Source organism: Alligator sinensis, unplaced genomic scaffold (assembly GCF_000455745.1).
Source record: "Alligator sinensis unplaced genomic scaffold, ASM45574v1 scaffold1408_1, whole genome shotgun sequence".
NCBI classification, from domain to species: domain Eukaryota; kingdom Metazoa; phylum Chordata; order Crocodylia; family Alligatoridae; genus Alligator; species Alligator sinensis.
Window position 1 is genome coordinate 303,327 of NW_005842519.1, and position 23,086 is coordinate 326,412.

Here is a 23,086-nt window from a genome sequence, read left to right on the forward strand (position 1 = left end):
GGAGACGGGATAGCTTGATGCTGGGAGGCTGGCAACTCCAGAGACCCCCATAAAAAGGGGGAACGGATAGAGGGGAGACAGCAGGTGGAAAGGTGGGCTGCTATCATGGTATACAGGAGGAAAAAGTGAACCCCAGCTATGGGGCAGAATATTTCCATTTTAGCCAAGGAGCAAGGGGGTGGAGGGCTCTTTGTGGCACCTCCCCGGCTCAGAAGAGCCGCCGGGGGCAGACGCATCGGCTCTGAGCCGCAGGCCGCGTCGGACCTGGGGGTCCCGGCTCGGGCCAAGCTCTCAGGGAGGCTGCCGGAGCCGGGCATGGGAAACAGCCCCTTGCAGGCTGTACATGGGACGAGAGCCTTACCTCGAAGCCAGGGATGTGGTGAACAGCCGGCTGCGGAGAGCAAACAGGCATTCAGATCGCGCTTGAGCTCCCGGGACCCTTCCCACCCTCAGCGGTGAGCTCCATCCGGGACAGCACGCGTGCTCCCGCTCCCACCAAAAACCCGGGCCTGGGGCCCTGCGTTGCAAAGCCACGTCCCTATCCACTGAGCCTGAACTGGGGACATCTGGGTGCTGAGGACCCCGGTCTCTTCAACCAGAGCCGGGGGGGGGGTGTTGCTTCAAATAGCCGGCTGCATGGTCCCATCTGCATTCACAGGGGCAATCAGCTCTGGGCACCCACCGAGTGGGCAGCTTCCCTTTCCTCAGTTCAGTCTCCTCTATGGCACAGCTACTCCTGGCTAGTCTGCCATGGGTGCTTTCTGCCACCACCCACCGGCCCTGGTCCTAACCCACCGATGGGCAGTCCTGTGCGGAGAAAGAAAGCATTGCAAGGGATCATATAAGCACCTCCTTGTTGCTTGGGTACCACACCCCAGAGGCCCCTGGGTGTGCAAGCCCCAGCGGCACGCTCTCTGAGCATCCAGGAGAGGGTCCCGTGTATTCCTCCTATGGCCCCGAGCAGTCAAATCCCAGGATGCTGGCAATTGCAACGGGCTCGTTTCCTCAGTGCAACCATACGACTGAAACAGAGCGGGGAAGGGGTATCTTTGCTGGAGCTTACCTTTTCCCTCTGAATCAGTTCGAAGGCAGCAAGCAGCTCCCCTGTGTTCCTGTTCCCCTTGGTGATGGGATGCCAGGACAGCCTTGGGCAGCGCTCCAGGCTGGGCCGGCAAATGCAGCGGCCCATGAACTCATCCGCTCCCTGCAAGGAAAGCACTAGGTCTGATTGCAGCCGTGGAGACTTCATGCTTAGATGCCCGCTGCACTCAGTCTGTGGCCAGCCCCCATCAGCCACAGGTCAGGAAACTTTTCTGAGAACAGCAGGAAAAGTCATGAGCTTTTCTAGACCAACGCATTCCTCTTGGTGGCTAATTCACAGGGGAAGGACTTGCTCTCAGCTGTCCACACCTCATTAAGACTCATTGCCTTGTTACTCAGAGCCTCTATGACAGTGGCTCTCAGACTCCTCAGATTCAAGGTCAATTCTTTGCTTTCACTGGTTTTTGTTGGTTTTTTGTTGGTTTTTTTTTACAAAAATAACAGAACAAGTCTTTCATTGCAAAGAACTCAGAAAGGCCACCATAGTTTCATAGTTGGTCGGGTCGGAAGGGACCTGAGCAGATCATCAAGTCCGACCCCCTGCCATGGCAGGAAAGGATGCCGGGGTCAGGTGTTCATCCAGCCTCCTCTTAAAGACCCCCAGGGTAGGAGCCAGTACCACTTCCCTTGGAAGTTGGTTCCAGATCCTAGCCGCCCTGGCAGTGAAGTAGCGCCTCCTGATGTCTAGCCTGAATCTACTCTGTCAACTTGTGACCGTTGTTCCTTGTTACCCCCAGTAGTGCTCGGGGGAACAGGGACTCCCCCAATGCCTGCTGGTCCCCCCTGACTAGTTTGTAACAGGCCACGAGATCCCCCCTCAGCCTTCTCTTGTGGAGGCTGAACAGGTTCAGGTCCCGTCGCCTCTCCTCGCAGGGCCTGCCCTGCTGCCCCGACCATGTGAGTGGCCTCCTCTGGACCCTCTCCATGCCGCCCACATCCCTCCTGATGTGCGGCGCCCAGAGCTGGACGCAGTACTCCAGCTGCGGCCTGACCAGTGCTTCATAGAGGGGGAGGATCACCTCCTTGGACCTGCTCGAGATGCACCTGTGGATGCACGACAAGGTGCGGTTGGCCTCACTGACCGCATCCCCACACTGTCGGCCCATGTTCATTTTGGCATCAATAATGACTCCAAGATCCTTTTCTGCCTCTGCACTGATGAGAAGGGAGTTCCCCAGCCTGTAGGTCTGCTGCTGGGTCTTCCTCCCCTGGTGCAGCACCTTGCACTTGTCAGTGTTGAAACCCATCCTGTTCTCATCCACCCACCCCAGTAACCTGTCCAGGTCCGATTGCAGCCTATTCCTCCCTTCTAGTGTGCCCACTTCCCCCCACATCTTAGTGTTGTCTGCAAAGGAGCTTTTCACCCCCTCGTCCAAGTCGCTGATGAAGATGTTGAACAGTGTGGGTCCGAGGACCGAGCCCTGGGGGACCCCACTGCCCACAGCCCTCCAGATCGATAATGACCCGTCCACCACCACTTTCTGGGTGCGGCCCTCCAGCCAGGTAGTGACCCATCTGACTGTGCACGTGTCGACGCCACAGTCCCCTAGTTTTTTAATGAGGATGGGGTGAGAGACAGTGTTGAAGGCCTTCTTAAAATCCAGAAAGACTACGTCCACTGCGACACCTGCATCTAAGGATTTGGTGACCTGGTCGTAGAAGGCCACCAGGTTGGTCTGACAGGACCTGCCTCGAATGAACCCGTGTTGGTTGCCCCTAAGCATAACCTCCCCTGCCGGCCCCTCGCAGATGTGCTCCTGGATAATTTTCTCAAAGAGCTTCCCCAGAACCGAGGTAAGACTAACGGGCCTGTAGTTCCCTGGGTCCTCCTTCCTCCCTTTTCTGAAAATGGGAACCACATTGGCCCTTTTCCAGTCCTCCAGCATCTCACCAGAGCACCACGAGTGCTCGTAAAGCCGTGCCAGGGGTCCCGCTATGACCTCTGCTAATTCCCTCAGCACTCTGGGGTGGAGACCGTCAGGACCAGCTGATTTAAATACGTCCAGTCCCTCCAGAAATTCCCTGACTAGGTCCTCACTGACCCTGGGGCTGGCTGCGCCTCCCCCGGGGCCTGAGGGGGTCCCGGGGGGGAACCGGGTCCCCACTCAGAAAAATGGAGGCAAAAACATTGTTAAATAGGTTAGCCTTGTCGTCTGGTGCGACAACCAGATGTCCTGCAGAGGTCCCACATTACCCAGTACCTTCTTTTTACCCCCTATGTATTTAAAAAAGGACTTCTTCTTGTCCTTGATCCGGATCACTCGTGGGGTAGACATGTTGGACATGACGGCTTTCTATTTGAAATCTCTGGGTTCATTTTGTGGATGGTGTAGGTCTTCACGCACCTAACAGTGCTAATATTGAGCGGACCCTAGCGGCACCCTTAAAAAGATCTCGTGGCACCCCGAGGTGCTGCGACACCCCGGTTGAGAATCAATAAGTCTTGACATTGGCAGGACTCAGTCTCCTTCCAGGCTGCCAGTGGTGCAGCCCAGACATGCTAGAAGGATTAGCCATCCGCCCCACATGCTAAGCAATTATCTGACCGGCAAGCGAGCCCGTCGTATGTGCATTGGCATACAACGGTCTGCACATTTGCATTAGTGAATGCTTATGATGAGCAAAGCGCCGAGGCAGCCCGAAAGCGCAGCGCGTGCGGGCCCTCACGTAGGTATCGTGGTCGTAAAGTTCCACCACGATGTTGGGAGGGGAGTCGGCCACGTTCTGGGGGTCTCCGAAGATCTCGATCTCGTAGAAGATGAGGGTCTGGTCCCAGGTGGGATTCAAGGTGTTCTTGACCACCACGGTCTTCTGGCTTTGTTGGAGGAAGGAGACGATTGCATATGGGTCTAGAGCAAAGACAGAGATGGGGAATTGAAACAGCGAGTGCAGAAATCTCTGCCTTGCCCTGCTCCATGCCATCCAACGCACTGCTGGCCAAACCATTCACCATCTATATCGCGGCACTAACATCTTTCATAGGAGGCTCCTAAAGTACTTTATAAGCATTGAGGGAATAGAGACCAGCCCAGAGAGGCAGGGCATCTGAGTGAGAGTGATGTTGCCTGCATTTGGGCCACTGACATGGCTCTGGGCAAGTTCTGCTTTGTGCCTCAGTTTCCCCACGTGTAAAATGAGAAGCAAGGTGCTTCCCTTTCTTAGCAAAGTGCTTCAACACCTATGGGTAGCAGTGGAAGGCAATGCTATTGCATAGCCACCACCCCCCCGCCCCCATCTCTGGCCTGATGGAGATGGCAATGAACTTATTAACCATGGATGGTGAGGTAAAGTCTGAGCTGGCCCAGGAATGTGACTTGTGCCTTCGTCTGCAGCCTGGGTGGATGATGTGCAAGTGATGGGGGATGCCAGATTACCCGGCCCTAACAACCCCCTCTGGACTTAACCCTGATGAGTCGTTAATAGATTCATAGAAATCATGGAAAATGAGGGTTGAAGGGAGCTCAGGAGGTCACATCCAGTCCAACCCCTGCTCCAAGCAGGACCAGCCCCAACTCCATCATCCCAGACAAGGCTTTGTCTAGCTGGGTCTTCAACACCTCCAAGGATGGAGACTCCACCACCTCTCTGGGTGACCTCTGATGCTGGCCGCCCGCATGGAAAGAGGTCATCCTTTCACTCCTCACACAGCCAGGCTCACCTCCCTTTCCACCCTCTGCTCACAAACAGGATAACATGTTGGACACCACCATCTAGTAGCTGTGTGGGTGAGAGGGATGGTCGGCAGCTCAGGCCAGGGGATGGCTGGACATTTATCCCTTGACTGCTGGACTCCTCCTTGGATAGGTGACCCCAGAAACAGGGAGGAGATACCCCAGCTGAGCCTGCAGGCAACAGGCCTGCCAGTGTACATCCCACGCCACTGCCTCTCTGCCTGGGGGGGATCTCAGCTGAGGTGAGCGGTGGTGAGCCTTGAACCCTTGGCTTTCTACATCACAGGACAGAAACAGAGAGGACTAAGGAAGCCATATCGAGCTTGTCTAACCCATCTTGTGCCTAGACCCAGTCCTCACCCCCAAACCCTCCTCAGCAAGATGATTAGGAGAGGAAATAGGAAATCAATTAACAGAAGAAACAGGACAGCTGGCTCCTGAGCAGCACCGGGCCTCTTGAACAGCTTCGCTGCTGAAATGCAGCCAGCTCTGGGGAGAACAGAGTGCCAGGGGAATGAATAGGGCAGGGATAAGACTTCAGTCAAGGCAAGCTGGATAGATCCAAAATGCCCGCTAGCTCCAGGTCTGCCCCCAACAAGATAAACCCTCCCCATTCAAATGTCCTTCGCTGGAGAGCAGCGCTTTGGAGGGGAAAGGGGAGGTTCAGGTGTGGTAGGAGCCTCCCCCGAGCTGCATCCCAGTTGGCAGAAATTACTTCATCCCCGGCTGACCGGGGGCTGAGAAGGCGGCCATGTGGGCTCAGCTTTAGGCCGTGTCTACACATGCTTTTATGTGTGCCCAAACTTAATGCGCATTTGCCTAATGCGCATTAAGGCGGTTCACGTGTGCGTCTACACGTGCACGCACTAAGACGTATTCACGTGCTGTGTGGACTGACTCAGGTCCAGTGAAGTTAGTCCCAAGTCAGTCCACATACACTGCATTAATGCACCTTAGCGTGTCTGCACGTGCATTAAGACGCTTTAGCTATTCACTCCTCAGCTGGATCCCTGCTTTTGCAGGTATCAAATTAAGGCGCGGACAGCCTAAATTTGCCATTTTTACGGCGCAATAAGGGCACGTGCATGTAGACCCGTGCCATTAATGCACCTTAAAAATGGGTAATGTGCCTTGAACTGGCACGTGTAGATGCGCCTTTTAAGAACATAAAGAATTGCCGCGTCCCAGGTCCGTCTTGCCATCTCCTGTGTTGCACGGGGGCAGAAAGAAGAGGCTGGAAGGAGGAGTGAACCAGGGCTGAGCAGGGTTTTCCCCTGTTTCTCTCACCATTGCAGCCTCCAGCGCCGAGGTCCAGGCAGGGCTGATGCAGAAGCCGTGCCCCTCGCTCCCTGCCCCAGAGCCACGATGTCCCTTTCCTCCAAGCCCTTAATGTCTACAGCACACGGGCATGGTTTCACCTGCAGAGCCCCACACCGAATAAGCATCCTTTATTATTTGGATGCATCTTTCTCACGGCCCCCACCACGCACAGCCAAGCACCTTCCTACTCGAAGGAAAAAGCCTCTCTGATTCAAATCAGGCGCCCCGTGTCAATCAGCAGCGACCCGTTCGCCAACCCGGGCGGGAGGGGAGCAAGGCCGCGTGCCCCGTCTCCCTCCACGTCTGCAGGGTTTATTTGTCTTGCCGCCATCCCGGTTGAGGAGCTGGGGGGGGTTGCCGCGTGCAGAGCTCACGCTGCGAAGGGCTTTCCCACTGAGGCATTTCTTTCCAGGCAGGACGCGTTACAATCGACCGAACCCCAGAGCACTGGGGGGGAAAGAAAGGTTGGGGTGGGGGGAAGCGTCTAAAAAGCCCTTTTGTCCGGACCCTTCTGCGTGCAGAAGGTTTGTTTTTCTAAGTGGGCAAAGCCCCGATAATGAACGCCTTTCTGCTCTGCTGAAGGGCGAGGGATCACAATCCCGCATTGTAGAAGTTTGTTGCTCGTGTTGTCCTTGGCTGGGTTTTTCCGAGGGCCGGGGCTCGCCTCTCCGCCGGGCCAATCGGGCCGCATGAGATCACCCCTCTCCGAGCTGCACGTTAAACAACAAACTCATTGTGGACGTGGGGCAGGAGGAAGGATCTCGCCCGGCTCAGACACTATTTGATTGTTCGCTGCTTTTTTTCCTTCCCCCTCCCATGCCGCTCCAAGCGAGAGGCTGCAAAACAAGCCCGAGAAGCCAATCCCTTCCCTGCCACGATGCCACGAGCGGGAAGCCTGCGAAACAATACCCGGAGCGAGCTGCCGACGTCGGGGAGCAGAGCAGGCCCCGCTAACATCCCAAGGGAGGACGGAGGTGTGGTCCAGGGAGGGCTCGAGAGCAGCAAAACACATCAAGGTGAAACCTAAGGGAAAACTTCCTCCCTCCCAAAGCGGCAACACAGGGGGTGTGGAGTCTCCATCCCTGGAGGGTCCCAGCACAAGCTGGACAAGCGTCCTCTGGGCTGGGTAGGGACCGCGTGTCCTGCTCGGGTGCAGAAGTGGGACCCGCTGACCCTGCGGGTCCCTTCCAACCCTTTGATTCTGCAGTCTAGCCATGAGAGTTGAGGAAGGGGAGTCAGGACTTGGGGTTTGCAGTCCTAGCTCTACTGTTGTGCAAATGCACGGGGAAAGAGAAGCCCCTGGAGCTCCGGACAGCTTTCCATCTCATCACTGAGTCACAGACAAGGAGGGCCGGAAGGGAGCTCAGGGGGTCACATCTAGTCCAACCCCCTGCTCCAAGCAGGACCAGCCCCAACTACATCATCCAGACAAGGCTTTGTCTACCTGGGTCCTAAACACCTCCAAGGATGGAGACTGCACCACCTCGCTGGGCAGCCTGCTCCAGTGCTGCACCACCCTCCTAGTGAGAAAGTTTGTCCTAATATCCAACCTCAACTTCCCTTGCTGCAGCTCGAGCCCATTGCTCCTTGTCCTGTCATCTGCCCCCACTGAGACCAGTCCAGCTCCATCCTCTTTGCAGCCCCCCTGCAGGGAGGTGAAGGCTGCTGTTCAATCCCCCTCGGTCTTCTCTTCTCCAGACTCAATCAGCCCAATTCCCTCAGCCTCTCCTCACCAGTCCTGTCCCCCAGCCCCCAACCATTTTTATTGCCCTCCACTGGACTCTCTCCCATGTGCCCACATCCTTTCTGTAGCAGGGGGCCCACAGCTGGACACAGGACTCCAGATGTGGCCTCCCCAGTGCTGAACAGAGGGAAGAATCACTGCCCTTGACCTACTGGCAACGCTCCTCCCAGGACGCCGATAGCCTTCTTGGCACAAGGGCACACTGCTGGCTCCTGTCCAGCTTCTTGTCCCCTGTCCCCCCAGGTCCTTTGCTGCGGAGCTGCTGCCCAGCCCATCACCCCCCACATGCACCGGTGCAGGGGATTGCTCCCTCCTCAGTGCCGGACTTTGCACTTGTCCTTGTTGAACCTCATGAGATCTCTTTTGGTCCAATCCTCCAATGTGTCGAGGTCTCTCTGAATCCTAGCCCGACCCTCCAGCATATCCACTGCTCCCCCCAGCTTGGTGTCATCTGCAAACTTGCTGAGGGTGCAGCCCATCCCATCTTCCAGGTGGTTGATAAAGATATGGACCAAAACCAGCCTGGGTACTCCACTTGATACTGGCTTCCAACTAGACCTCGAACTACTGATTACTTCCCTTTGAGCCCGACAACCCAGCCAGTTTTCTATCCATCTTATAGCTCCTTCATGCAACCCGTACTTCCTCAGCTTGCTTGCAAGAATGCTGTGGGAGACCATATCGAAAGCCTTGCTCAAGTCAAGGTATATCACGTCCCCTGCTTTCCACGCGTGCACAGAGCCAGTCACCTCATTGTAAAGGCAGTCCGGTTGGTCCGGCATGACTTGCCCCTGGTGAATCGATGCTGATCGCTCCTGATCACCTTCTTCTCCTCCAAGTGGATTCCTTGAGGATCTGCTGCATGATTTTTCCAGGGACCGAGGTGAGGCTGACTGGCCTGGAGTTCCCCGGATCCTCCTTCTTCCCTTTCCTAAAGATGGGCACTATGTTTGCCCTTCTCCAAACATTCAGGGCCTCCCCGATGGCCACAACTTTTCAAAGATAACAGGGCAGTGGCTTTACAATCGCATCAGTCAACCCCTGGGTGCATCCCATCTGGCCCCATGGACTTGTACATAGCCAGCTTTTCTGAATAGTCCCTAAGCTGTTCTTGCACCGCCGAGGGCTGCTCCCCTCCACCCCAAACCGTGCTGCCCGGTGCAGTAGCCTGGGAGCTGCCCTTGCCTGTGCAGACCGAGGTGAAGAAGGCATTGAGCACTTCAGCCTTTTCCTCATCATCTGTCACTTGGTTGCCTCCTCCACGGACTAAAGGACCCACACTTTCCCTGATCTTCCTCTTGTTGCTGACGTACTTGTAGAAACCCTTCTTGTTCCCCTTCACATCCCTTGCTAGCTGCAACTCCAACTGCCCTTTGGCCTTCCTGATTTCATCCCTGCATGCCTGAGCAATGCTCTTCTACTCCTCCCAAGTTGTTTGTCCAAGTTTCCACTTCTTATAAGCTTCCTTTTTGTGTTTTAGCCCCTTGAAGAGTTGCCTGCAAAGCCAAGCTGGTCATCTGCCATACTTGCTGGTCTTCCTGCACATCGGGAGCGTTCATTGCTGTGCCCTCAGAAAGGTTTCTTTAAAATACAAGCAACTCTCCTGGACTCGTTCCCCTCTCAGACTGGCTTTCCAGGGGATCCCACCCATGAGTTCCCCCTGGGCGTCAAAGTCTGCTTTTCTGAAATCAAGGGTGCTTTCCATCCTTCCCTTCCTCGGCATCCTGAACTCAATCATCTCATGGTCGCTGCTGCCCAAGTTGCCGTCCACGACTACATTCCCCATCAATTCTTCCCGGCTCATGAGCAGCCGGTCAAGAAGAGCACGGCCCCTAGTTGGTCTCTCCAACGCTTGCACCAGGGAGTTGTCCCCAAGACCCTCCGAAAATGTCCCGGATCGCTTGTGCACTGCTGTATTGCCCTCCCAGCAGATGTCGGGGTCATTGAGACACAGGACCTGCGTTCGAGAAACACAGCTGCCCGATCCCTGTAGCAGACACAGAGCAGGGAAAATGAAGGGAGTGGTATATCTCTGGTGACAAAGCCACAAGACCCCTTCACCGATTCAGGACAGCTCAGCAGGAGCGGACTGGTTGGGCCAACACCCTTAAGGCAGTAGTTGCCATTAAACATCAGTATTTACCACTTTTCCCTGCCAAAAGGCTGCAAAGTGGTTGCATCCGAAGAGTCCTACCTTTTTCGGTCTCTCTCGGTATACCAGTCGCTCCCTATCCCGATCATCTCGGTTGCCTTTCTCTGTCCCTTTTCTAATTCCACTACATCCTTCTTGAGATGCGGAGACCAGAACTGCACGGGGTATTCAAGAAGCGGGCTCACCAGCTATTTATGCAGAGACGTGACAATGTTTTGCATTTTATCAATTCACTTAATGATGCCCCAAATTTTATTGGGTTGGACTTGAAAGCGAGGCAATGGCAGCACTGAAGATGCCTCGGCACAGAACTGGGCACAGATGTGTGCTCTCTGCACCCCAGTGACCCACAGCAGCTGGAAGCAGCAATCATAGGGAACGCCGTACTTGGTCTGGAAAACGTGATCTACTTTGGCCTACCCTCAGTCTCAGAAACAGATGAATACTTTCTACTGAAACTTTCCCTGCCCCCTCGCTGCTCCCCAAAAAGTCCAGCTGAAGCAGACACGCTGCATGGCAAATTGGTAGGGAAAAGCCTGGTGAATGTATGAGCCATGGGAAGCAGGGGCTGATAATGGATAGCATTGGTCACAAAACCATAGGTAGAGTCAGTGCTGCCTGCACCATCTGGAGAAGTGCTGGTCCTCCCACAAAAGGTCCCGTCTCTTGGTCTAGGACAAGGGTGTCACACCCAAATTGGTCTGCAGGCCACGTCCCCTGCTTTGCAGATGCCTGCCGGCCACAGCCACCTTGGTCCCAGTGGACTCGGTGCCGCCGGGACATCTGGCTCTTGCCAGGGTCCTGGAAGTTGCAGCCAGAGCCACTGCTGTGGATGGAGGTGTTGGCACAGCTGGCAGACAGGGGGTCAATGTGGATTCGGGTCCCTCCATCAGCCTCACACATCTGTGGGGGGAAGCACTGGCACAGCCCCTGCAGCAGCCACAGCCCTGGCCCCATCTCCACGGTCGCTGGTCATGGAGAACATAATCAATTTAACGACGGCTGCACCAGATGCCAAACCACCCCTGCACCCCGTGGCAGCCTGAAGCAAACCCTACAAGCAGGGCTCCTCCATTGCAGCCCTGGGAGAAGATGTCAGGCTGGATGACCCGCCTCCATAGCTATGAAAGACCACCCTTTCCATCTGGCAGCGAGGTGGGGACGACACTTTTGGGGGCTGGGGACACTTCCACACAGGATACAAGCGCTCTTCATCCCCCAAAGACAAAGTTCGAGGGTCAAAAACACCCTCCATCCTCGCAGTCCCAACCCTCTCACCAATGTCCCACGGGGGACGGGGCTGCTCTCATGCAAATAAATACAAAAGGTTTTACAGGTTTGCCAGGGTCGGTCGTTTCCTTTTCCACCCGGTTTTCAATGCATTCTTTCGTGCGCAATAAATGCAACGTGAGCAGGGTCTCCCCGTCCGGGAAGGTTCGTTGGTGCACAGTCCAAACCTGGGCATTTCCCTGCATGTTTTCTTGCGCTGAGGAAGAGGATGGCAAGCAGGAGGATCGGCGAGGCGGGGATGCAACAAGCGACGTTCCTCTTTACGGGTGAGACTTCCATAGGGAATCCCCTTCCGAGCCTCCCCGGTGGGGGAGACGCGTGGCCGATGCCACGTCAGGCAGGTCTCCCTGCGAACAGGGCTGAGCGTGCCAAAATTCACCTGTGCTCCACACTCAACCCCAGGGTCCGCCCTCGAGCGCTCAGACCCCTGCAGCCCCGAGAGCAGGGGCTGGGGACAAATCCCTCCGGTGAAATTGCAGCCCCACAGCGGATGGGCAGACGCTGGAAGCATGGCACGCTAAGCCCTGGACACTTGCAGCTGATGTGGTCTAGACACACAACCACGGGACAATATCTCCCCCCAACCCCTGCAAAGGACTGGGAGCCATGACTCCTGTCCCCCCTGCAATGCAGGAAGACGCAGGCTGGGATCTGATCAGACGCCTAAGGGGGAAGCACTCAGGTCTGAGCCCAAAAAGGACAGCTTAAGCGTCAGCCCACATCTGCTCGGAGATACCTGGTATCTACTCATGCACCTTCATTTCATCTGTGTGCATCGCCAGCCCGGCACCGGGGCTGTGCCCATTTCTCGACCTTCCCCATACCCCACGTGGCCTCGCCTCCCACCTGCACTTGTGCGGTCTCGCACGCTGCCCCGGGACTCGCAGAATCAAGGCTCTGTGCCATGGAAAACATCCCTGCCTGCATTTTTGTTCGTGTCCCTGAGCTCTCCGCTACCCGGGCTTGCCGCTGGCTTTTTGACATCGGCTCACGTCTGCGAGCAGGAGCTATTAGCAAAGCAAACACCATCTGACTGGGGAGTGACCTGGGTAGCTTGTGGTTTCTGGTTGGTTTCTCACGTAAGAGTTCTCGAAAAGCCGATTCCTCCTCTGATGGGAAGCAGGGCTAGTCACGCCGGCTTCCTTGGGAAAACCTTATGCATCTGTCTCTTGTTGCACAGCAGCACAAAACCCCCCTTTCTACTTCAAATCTGTGCCAGGACAGGCCCCCAGGGTCCTGAACTTTACCTCGCGGAGACCAGGGCGAAGTGTCGGTGCAAGCTGTGGATTCAATCGCGCGCTTCAACGAGGCTCTGTGCTTACCTGAAAAGCTGTCCTTATCCAAGGCAATCAGATCCCGTGCCTGGTACATATAGCAACGGAGATGGTATTTGTTTCCATCTGCATTGAGGAAGAGGGGAATAAGAAAGGCATTCAGGGCCACACGCCTGGAGTGATGGAAAGCCTGCAAGAGCTACACAAAGTGCCTCAAGGTTGCTTGGGGACCGAGGGAGCAGGGAGGGGGTGGTCTGCCGTCCTGCGAGGGAGGAAGCCCTGGGTCCCAGTGCTGCTTTGGCATTAAATGCAAATCATAGAGAAGTAGGACTGGAAGGGACCTCTGTAGGTCATCTAGTCCTGAGGCGTGATCAGCCCTGTGCAAACCTCCCTTTACAGATCCCTAATCCAACCTCTTCGTAAAACTACCGTTCACCCCGGCACAACATCAGAACAAGTCACTGGTAAAGCAGGGGGCCGCGGCAGCTTGGAAAATCCCCCTCCTAGCTATTAGATGCAATGGGGGTAGGAGCAGGACACAGCCCTCCAGAGCAAGGCTCCCTTTGGCTTTTCTCCTTCCAGTCCCACATCACTTCCCCTCTTGCCCCCACGAGGTGGGCAGCATCCACAGCTGGGCTGCACGGTGCTCCTGGCTTTGCCCAGCGCGTGGCTGGATGGCGACGGCTCTTTGCAAGGAGAAAGATTCAGACCAACCTTGCTCTGCCCCGACCCAGATGCACGCTCCAGGCACCACTTGAGTCTCAAGGGAGCCTTCGAAGCGTGTGCAATTCCCACCCTCGAGCCCTCGGCAGGGACTCACAGTCGAAGATGCAGGAAATGGTAGGCCGGTTGACGCCGAAGCTCAGGGTCGAGACCGACTTGCCGTCGTCGCTCTTGTCGTCCGTCACGCCTCCCTGCGGGAGAACCCGGCGTTAGTCGCACGAGGGAGGGAGCTCCAACCATCAAACGAGAGCAGCCCCAGGGAGCTCGTGTGGCAGGAGCCACGAAGAGGGGAGAGAGCACGTACGCTTGTCCTTACACATCGAAAGGATGGCGTGGCCCCTCGGTGGGACGGAAACATGGTCTTGAATGGATGTATCCTCCCAAGCCCCCTTAGGAGCCGGGGTTGACGAAGTGCTATGACCCCAACTGCAAGGCTAGCGTCCTCTCCAATGCATCCCCTCTCCCCACTGCAAAGCATGGGTCGCATCCCCTGGTGCTCATGGAGGAAAACAGCCTACTGCTGCTGCCAAGGAATGGAGCGCTCCCTTTAGCCCCTCCGTGCTGGAAGTCAAGGGTTCGAATCCTGCTGGCGAGCGGTAGTGAGTGATACAGCAGCTGGGGAGGGGCGGCAAGGAGCAAGTAGAGGGTGCTGGGTGGATATCAATAGGTGTGGAGGACACTTTTGTGCCAAGCCACTGATGGCAATGGACAGGTTCCTGTGGGCTCGGGACCAGTCCTCTCTGCAGGGGCGGTGGGATGGGGGAAGGGGGCAGCAGGACCCCTCTACACCATGTTCCCTATGACACTGGAGGTTTTGCAGCCATGAGGGACTTGTGCCTCTGGTCTGTCCTCTCTGGGCACGCACCCCATTGGGAAGGCTGATGGCTGCACAGCCAAGCGAAGGGGATGACCCCGAGGAGTGGGGTGGAGAAGGGGAGACCCCAGACCTCTGGCTCCCACAGGCCGTGAGACTGTGATCCTGTTTGCAAACCCAGCGAGCATCTTAAACCCCACTGGGTTTTGTATCCCAGCCTCCCCCTGCTCTCGTGCTCAGAAACCGTCCCCTCGTTTCCTGCCTCCGTTTATTCATAGCCGCTTCTTGTGTGTGTGTCCTGGGGCCAACGTTGCCCTTCCACTTTGACAGCTCCTGGCTGTATCCCCAGAAAGCAAGTGTGACCCCCCCAACTCAGCCTGCCGGCTTTACCCAAAACCTGCATCGCTCAGCATCAGCACCGAGACCAGGTCTCTGGGCCCCCGGGTGCCAACCCGACCCGGTCAGCTGCCGAAACCTGACAACAGGTGCAAGGAGACAGCTCGGACCCTCGTCCTTCCTGATCCCTCGAGTGACCGGGCAATCCCCTCCCTTGCAGAGTAGCACCTCGGATACAGAGATGAGCCCCTAGGATCCACGTAACACAAAAGCGATGAGGTTAGGCAGCTCGCCGGTGGCATCTGAAAGGCTTCCTGGCGCGGGGTGTTAAAGCACGTCGCTACGTCTCCTCGTGAGTAAAATGAATGGGGTACAAACACAGCTCGCAGTGATAGAGATGGCGTCTACTGCTCCGCTCACTGCTTGCAAGGATCCTTGTCTAACCCTGGCCAAGGCTTTTCCCCTCTCCTGCCTTCTGCCTCTGCGCCCAGGCCTTTTATCACCTCCTAATTGCTGCACTCGGCTTGAAATATTTCGTTGCAGGGAAGGGAGCGTAAAGATGACTTCCCGGCTAGTGCAAAGCTGAGCTTTAAATATTTTCAATTATCGAATGAACAATCCGTCCGGAATGGCATTTCCAGAGCCCCCGGCTTGCGCGGCCCAAAAAAGTGTCAAGAACTTAGGTGGTCTGGAGAGTCCTTCCTGCTTTCCAAAAACTCCAGGGCAGGAATAGCAATTACTGGGGCATTGTCTGCAGAGGAAGAGCCGGGGTTTGCGGTGCAAAATATTTATGACAATTAGGTCATGCAAAGTTCTCCCTCCAAAGTTTCCCTTCCTTTCCCTTTCGCCCCCACCCAGCCTTTCGCGACTGCCCCACCGGGGCCTGAAGACGCAAGCAGAGCCCCCGGCTGTGTCTCAGGAATTCGCCGGGAGCTGAATAGCTCCTCAGTTATTTTTATGACCTTCTCACCAAGCGGCCAAGGCCAGCCTGGCGCGCGGCCCACAGTTGGAAAGCGCCCTGTGACGAAGGCTTCCCGATCCGCTCCGTGCTGCCTCGAGGCCGGGCAGGGATGGGAAATCTCCCCCTAGCCCCCCACCCCATGAGTCCCGTGTGGGTCTGCAGTGGGGTGGGGAGGGAGGCATTGGGTCTGCAAGCACAGGCCTGATGCAAAATTCACAAAAAGATGCCAGTGACCTCATGTTTGGGAAAACCGTGCGTCATGAGCACGAGAGCAGCTGCAACGATGCGGTGACACGGGGAGGGGGGTCCCTGTATTCTTGACTCCTGCTTCTTCTGATGGACGGGGAAAATCCTCCTATCCATCCCCAGAGCAGAGGGGCACCAAAAGGGCAAGGTCCATCCACCCTGGCATGCTCCCTGTCTGATTTAACCCCCTTCCGAATCCCTCCGCCCACCCGGAGAGCACCGTGGTTGGCTCAGTCGTGCCCCGTGCATGGCATCTGCAGGGATTGCCTGAGCTGGCAAGGACAGGCAAGTCTTTCCAACGAGGGGGAAAAACATCTGGCTGTGGGTTTCCCCTCTGCTGATTCTAGGAAGCGGATGAGAGCAAACCTGGGCTGGGCAAGGGGAGGGTTGGGAATGACAGCAGGAAACAAGGGCAGGATGAGTACGGGATGCCCCGTGACATACAGCTTAGCTCCCTACTCAAATTCCTCACTCCAGGAGGAAGGGGTCTTGGGGGCAGAAGCGGCAGGAGTCTCGGTAAGCTGCTCCCACGGCCGGGGTGAAAAGCAAGAGCGTTAAGGAACAGGCCGGTGCGATGGCAATGAAGGGCATGTCAGCACCTGCTGAAGGAGGAATGAGCAGGAAAATAAGAAGGTGGATGGATGGACGGACACACAGATGGAGGGACAGACAATTAGACACAGAGAGAGATAGGGGGAGACTCCAAGTATTCACCACACACGGGGACAGAGGACTGGATTTACCCACAAGAGGATCCACTCACACTCATCACAGCTCCAAGGCCACAAGATAAAGGGAAAAACCCAACACTGGGCCATGGGTAAAGAGCAGAAGGAACGAGTGAACCACGGATACTTCAGCCACAGCAACAGCAGAGAATATATTAGGTTAAAGTAAGAGTGAACGCAGCTAGGAAGAGGACATGCCCTGAGCTACAGGAAGCCAAGAATAAAAGCCCCTGCCGATATGAGCTGGAGGAAAACTCCTTCCTCATCTCAGACCTGGCAACCGGCTTGACCCCGAAGGCATGAGCAAAACCCACCAGCCTTGTAAGGAACAATGCAGGAGGGACAAGGGGAGCAAGATAGTCTTCTCCATCACCAGCGCCCTAGTCCTGACCCTCCAAGCCCTAGTGCTGGTAAAACTCTCACTGACCTTGATCCCTAATGGAATGAAACTCCAACCACTTTGGCGGAAAACCGGTTGCTTCAGAGCCTTAACACTAGCCCGGAGAGTGCTCTGGATAACGTCCAGGAGAGAGCGGTGCTGCCTTGGCTGCGGAGGAAAGGATGGGAACACGCCGGTGGGTCTTTTCCATCTCAGACTCGTAGGACTCGCTGGTAAACCATCCCAAGGGAAGCAGGGAAAGGGAGGAAGCGAAGGACCCGCACCAGTATCTGGAGCTCTGGCTACAGTCTATGCCACGTATCATGGTAATGAGGCAACAAAGCCTTAATAAGGTGCAAACTCAAAGCCTTAATGAGGTGCAAACAGCTAAACCAGCCTGTTCCAGATGAAAGCAGCTAGCAGGCTTACCCTGCTTGAAGCCTGCAATAAGGTCTGGCACATGGCATGTGCCCATTGGCACTACTGAACTGGCTGTCCACGTTACCTGGGCTTTACACCTGCTCCCCTTGAAATCAGTGGGAGTTTTGCCATGAACATCCACAGGAGCAGGCTCTGGGGAGTGGGAAACAAGACAGAGATGGCACTTATCAAGTGCTGCCAAGAGCTTGTCGCCATCTCCAAAAGTGCTCTGTGGACTGGGGAGGAGGGTGAGCAGAGAGGCAAGCAGCCCCACAGACCCCCATCTGCAGTTCAGCCCCCAGGTGTTACCACGAGCAGGAAATTCAGCCTGCTTCGGTTTGCTGGAGAGCTCGGTGCTAGGAAGAGCAGGAGGAGGTGGTTTGCAGGCGCGGGGTGTTGTGTGCTGCTGGGACCATCAGGGTGTATCGCACCTACACAATTGCCTTCCTTCGTGGGGACACCGCCGTCCCTCCCGTTCTGTGCCGGTGCCAGAGGTGACTCTTCTGAGGCCTGACACAGATCATAGAAAAGTGGGGCTGGAAGGGACCTCCAGAGGTCACATCTAGTTCAATCCAGATCAGCCCTGTCCAAACCAGCCATAATCTAAACTCTACATAAGGCTGCCATCAACCCTGACACAACACAAGACGTCACACCCGAACCTGCCCCGGGGAAAGCAGGGGGATCACAGCAGTCAACATCCTGCTTCTGTAAAAGGTTCTTAATATATGCTCAAGAGACCCCACGTAGAGACCATGCCTCTTACTCCAGAAGAAGACAACCCCCCTGCCCTGCCCAAATCCATACCGACCTGACCAGGGGGTCAAATTCCCAAAGATGGCGTTGGTCTGACCCCGAGAAGATGGGCATGCTGGAGCCTAGCTGAAATCTTTGCAGTGTCAGAGTGACATTTAATGCAATGCAATGGTCCCTTCAGACCTTAAACTCCATGAAACAACTATGGGACAGTGCGTACATTATATATGCCCATTATATATGCCCATGGCACCCAAACATGGGCACCTGGCCATCAGGAAGCAGAGGTGGGCTCAAACCAAGGAGTGTGGGGTTGGAGTGTGCCAAAGCTTGGGGGAATCTGGACCAGGAGTTCAATCTGATCCGTTCCATCTGAATCCCATTCTGGATTCCTCTTTGAAGGCCTTTCCCCATCCCTGCCACCAAACAGAGCCAGAGGCACTGGAAAGCCATTCAACCCAGTGCTGCGGAGTCAGAAAATACCCACCCACATAAGTTATTAAAGGGGGGGTGCCCCCACGGTGCTATCATAGTAGGGCAGCCCCTCTCATCTGACATCTTTGCCCTGTCCTATGCACATGGATGCCCCTGCCCCTGCCTCCCGTCTCCTGCTGTCCTGGAAGCAAATGATGTGCTAAGAGCGCTTGCTTTATCATGCAAAGCCCTGAATGCAAGATGGGCAGCTGTGCAAAGGCTGGGCCCTGGCATTGGGAATTTCCCAAGCAGCTTCTGGGAGTGGGAGGCCTCTCCCCACTTCTTATGACCCCCCCCCCCCCCCCCCAAAAAAAAAAAAGACCTGATCCTGATGCTCAAGGAGGCTGGAATTCAACAGAGGGATTTTCCAGTTCACTGGGGCATTAAGGGACAAGGCAGCCCAGAAACCCCGGCATCACAGACCAACACTGTTGTCTCAAAGATGCATTCCTTCTGGTCGTGTTTGAACCAATTTGCCCACTGGAGAGGAGTCCTTTCACAGGGTTTGGTGACATTGGAGGGGCGGTCACCTTGCTTCCTTGGACCTTGCACTTTCATCCTTCTTCCCAGCAATCTCCATTGTCTGATGGCCTCATGTCAGTGACAGCACAGCCGCAGCAGCATCCACAGGCATCTCATGACGAACAGGGCCGATCCTGGGAACAAGACGGAGCCAGAAGAAGGGCCCTGGGGAGGCACTGAGGAGGAGACTGGTCCCTTTCCCCCCAGCAATGAACATTGCGGGGAACACAGGAGTCAGGAGCTACTTTGTGCTGGGTCTCTTGCTTTGTGCACTCTCCACTACTGGAGGTGTTCAAGAAGTTGGAGGGGCACTGGTCAGGGATGATCTAGGTGTAGGGATGCCTATTTTCTTCTATGGGTAGTTCTTTTGCTTCTGGGCTTTGTTGGGTGCCGCATGGAGGCAGAAGGGATTTTTTTTCATGTGTTAGGGGGTTTCAAGCCTTCCTTAGAGGCGCTGGGTGCTGCTGCAGCCCAGGCTGGGTATGGGGACTGGGCTGTGCCAATGCTCCTGCTGGGAGGTTCCTGGCTAGAGGGTCTTGCCCCCAAACTGATGCCATATTGGGGGTCAGAAAGGAATTTTACCCCCTGGTCAGATTGGATTGGACTGGCAGGAGCGGGTAGCACTCCACTGTACCAGGGGCATGGCCTCTGCCTGGGATCTCTTGAGTGTATATTAGCAACCAGCCTCACCCCTCTTTGCAACCAAGCCTGACCCCCTCTTTGCAGCAGCAAGACGTTGGCCACCATGGTCCCCCTGCCTTCCCTGGGGCAGGTTTGGGTGTTACATCTCATGCCGTGTCCAGGCTGACTGCAGTTGTGCAAAGAGGCTGGACATGGGGTTTGTCTGGGCTGGTTTGGACAGGGCTGATCCTGCCTCAGGCAGGGGTTGGACTAGATGTGACCCCCTTCTCTGTGACTCTGATGCCTTGGCTGCCCCGATGGCTGAAGCCTGATGGCTTCAAAGGGCTGCACTGCAGGTTTCCCAGACCTGGAGCTCGGTGTTGCCCTTTCTCACTGCCTAGTCCAGGTCCCGCGCCTGACTTTTCCACCCGACTCTTCTCTGCCTCACCTGCCCTGTGCCTGGAGATGGAAACCAAAGGGGTTCTCTTCTTGAATGTCATCCACTCCGTGCCCATTTCTCCTGCACTGAACATGGTGACTGTGCCTCAGAGACTCCGCCTGCCACGCCGCCAGTGGTGCGAGTTCAAGCCTTGCTCCAGACTTAGGCCAACAAAGTGTCTGCCAGCAAACCCAGCCGTAGGTGGTTCCCAGGCTGGAGAGTCAATGGCGAGGCCGGTCCTGTCGCACTCTTGGTATGGGACACTGGCTTGCTTTGAGCACATCAGGCCAATGGGCTGCGAAGCTCGGGGACTTTGGAGTCTCTTATTTCCACCCAGCTTCATCCCACTACATCTCTCCCGGAGGTTTGCTCAGACGTGCTTCCTCCTCCTGGCACAGAAAACCCCCGTCAGGAATTCTGTCTGCTTGGGCTTCATCCAAAATCCGATGGTTGCCGCAGAGAGCCCGGCCTGCATTTGTCTGTGCACAAACCGCTGATGATATCATCTGCCGTCCTCTCCAGGGGTTCAGTGGGACGAGGGAGGACACCCTTGGGTAGCATGGATGGGAGACGCGGTAGGGGTCTCTCCATATGGGGCTGACCATCCTGGAAGTGAAAGTACGAGTTGCTCGAGAGAGCGAGAGGAGCTGGAAAAGGCCTGACTTTGCACAGGCATCCAGCCGGGCAGCAAACCCGGGGAATGCGGCCGCTAACCCCAAGTTATGCGGGCACCAAAGCAAGCCAGCATGACCTACTGCAGCTGGGAATGCAGCGCATGGAGCCCGCGGCCTTGGCGTGTTTTGCTGGGAGTGAGGAGGCCTGTCCCTGAGCCAGCCCTGCGGCCAGGGATGAATTCACCTGCTGGTCTCTGCAGAATAGCTCGGTGCCGACAGCGTGACCGGCACCCTCCCTTCCCCTGGAACGGCAGTCTCACTGGAGGAGGTGTATACAGGAGGCTTGGCAGGAACAAATCAGGCAGGCCATGGGGCAGGCTGAGAGATGGGGGCATGGACCCCTCCCCGCCACAACCCTTATGGTGGGCAGGAATCCATGCTTGCAATCCTGTTTTTGGGGAGAAAGAGATGCAACACACATCGCCTCGTCTGGGCATGAGTGCAATTAGGAGCGTAAAGGTAGAGGTCTCTGCCAGGACGGGCTCCCTCATCTCTTTCTCACTGGGCTGCAAAGCATCTTGCTCTCCTCTATCTGGGCCCTGCCTGTCTGCAAGACTGATCCGACCCACGGCTGCAAGGCTGGGGGGGAGAGTGGGGAAGGAGCCTTGCTGCAGCAGAGAGGGAGGCTGATGCCAAGAGCTGCCCGGAGTCAATCCAGCTGCCTGTGAGGGCTGATGATTCAGGCTGTCACCTTCATGCTCTGAGCACCATCACTGCTCGTGTCCCCTGGCTCTTCCCTGCTGCACGGCCAGACTCGAGAGCCAAGCTCCGGCATGGGCGGCACTGTCCGGCACCCGCCACTCTGCATCCCGACTCGCCTCGTGGTTTCTTCCCCTGCGATCTCAGGTCTTCAAGTCAGGCGTGATGTCCTAAATGTTCTCAGCGTATCCCTCTGCAGCCAGGGCGGCCCAGAGCCCGGCTGGAGCAGGCCAGGTGGGCACATAGCTCAGGATTGCCTTCAGTCCCATTCCCCCTTCTTGTTCCCTGCCTCGTGGTGCAATGCTCCTCCCCAAAACCTCTGGGCCACAGGAGAAGCAACGGCTAGAGCCGCTCTCTTTCCAGTCTGGTCACCGCATGGATAGCCAGTATCTAGTCCTCTTTGTAGCACAGGGCCAGCGCTCATCCCTGCCCTTTAGAAACTCAGGCTGAAGCAAAGATCCAGGGCTGCAGGTGAGTAGAGCCCACATGAGGCCCAGCAGCGGGCAGCCAGGACCACGTCTCATCTCCGATGCACGGACGAGTCGGGGAACCGGCCCAGAAAGGGGTTTCTGGGCTTGGAAGCTGAAAGCCAAACTCCCGCTCACGTTGGGTGTCTCAGTTCCTGGGAGTCTAAAGCAAGGCACGGAGCCCCAAACCCTCCATCCGCCTGGCTGGGCACCTGACACACGAGATGGACCCGTGCAGCAGCCGTGGTGCAAAACCAGAGGTCGCCTGAGCAAAGCCTGGAGGAGCAGGGGCAGGAGGGGAGGGTCCCTGTAAGCCAGCGCAGCCCCCGGCAGCTGACCCCCCACTCAGAGCTCGGTAGCAGGCTCTTACGGAGGTCTGCTCTCTTTATGGGCTCGTGAATGTGGGATCAGGGCCTGGCTGCTGCTGTTAAAGCCTCTTGTAAAACTTCACCGCTGGAGCAGGGGGAGGTCGCCCAGTACTTGGAACCAGACTGGTCTGAGATGGGGGAGCTGGGAACGGGAGGGGTGGGCGATTAGGGGAGCCCCAGGAGGTAGGGACAAAGGCAATATGCACGCACAGGCATGTGGACACACACACTCAAGGGGCAGCTACAGTGGCATGTGCACACTCACAGTCATACACAGATGTGCACGCACACATACATACACAAGCATCAAGGTGCAGGAAAATGGTGGCATATACACACACGCACATACACCAAGGTGCAGGGACAATGGCAGCATGTGCTCACTTGCCCACTCATAGTCAGAGACACACACACACACATCACAGTTACACACACACACACACACACACACACGCATCAAGCTACAGCAAAATGGTGGCATGTACACACATGGCCACATTAAGACTTAGGGACAGCGGCAGCCCATACACATGCATACATACACGTCACAGCTACCACGGCAGCACGTACACGCGTGCACACACAGACACCGATAGCAGTGACAATAGCAGCACACATACACTTTACTTGTGACAGAGCCAGGAATTGAACTCGGGACTCGTACACCTCTGGGGACATCCCACCCAGCGGGCAACACTTCCACATGGAAGCAAGTCCTGGCACCACACACAGCCCCCAAATCATACCCATCTCTACATGGTACAAGTGACTCCTGGGGTCCGGCTGCTGTGTCCCAGCCGGGACGAATGCACAGCTCTTGGTCAGGATATACAGCACCTTGCACCAAACTAATCCATGAGCCGAAACCGTGCCCCGAGCAGTGGGGCTCTGCAGTGCTGGCAAAACT

General features: G+C 56.2%; 1 protein-coding gene across 6 annotated transcripts in view; it reads right to left on the reverse strand.

Moving 5' to 3' along the window:
- DYSF (dysferlin) overlaps window positions 1–23,086 on the reverse strand; it is a 198,223-nt gene that overhangs the window by 84,071 nt on the left and 91,066 nt on the right. For all 6 annotated transcript variants that reach the window (XM_025213299.1, XM_025213297.1, XM_025213301.1 and 3 more), the window contains 5 exons: window positions 13,373–13,466; window positions 12,601–12,678; window positions 3,769–3,950; window positions 1,064–1,204; window positions 362–391 (listed from right to left, as the gene is read on the reverse strand). In XM_025213299.1, the coding sequence (XP_025069084.1) occupies window positions 362–391; window positions 1,064–1,204; window positions 3,769–3,950; window positions 12,601–12,678; window positions 13,373–13,466 (525 nt within the window). The remainder of the gene's footprint in view (window positions 1–361; window positions 392–1,063; window positions 1,205–3,768; window positions 3,951–12,600; window positions 12,679–13,372; window positions 13,467–23,086) is intronic.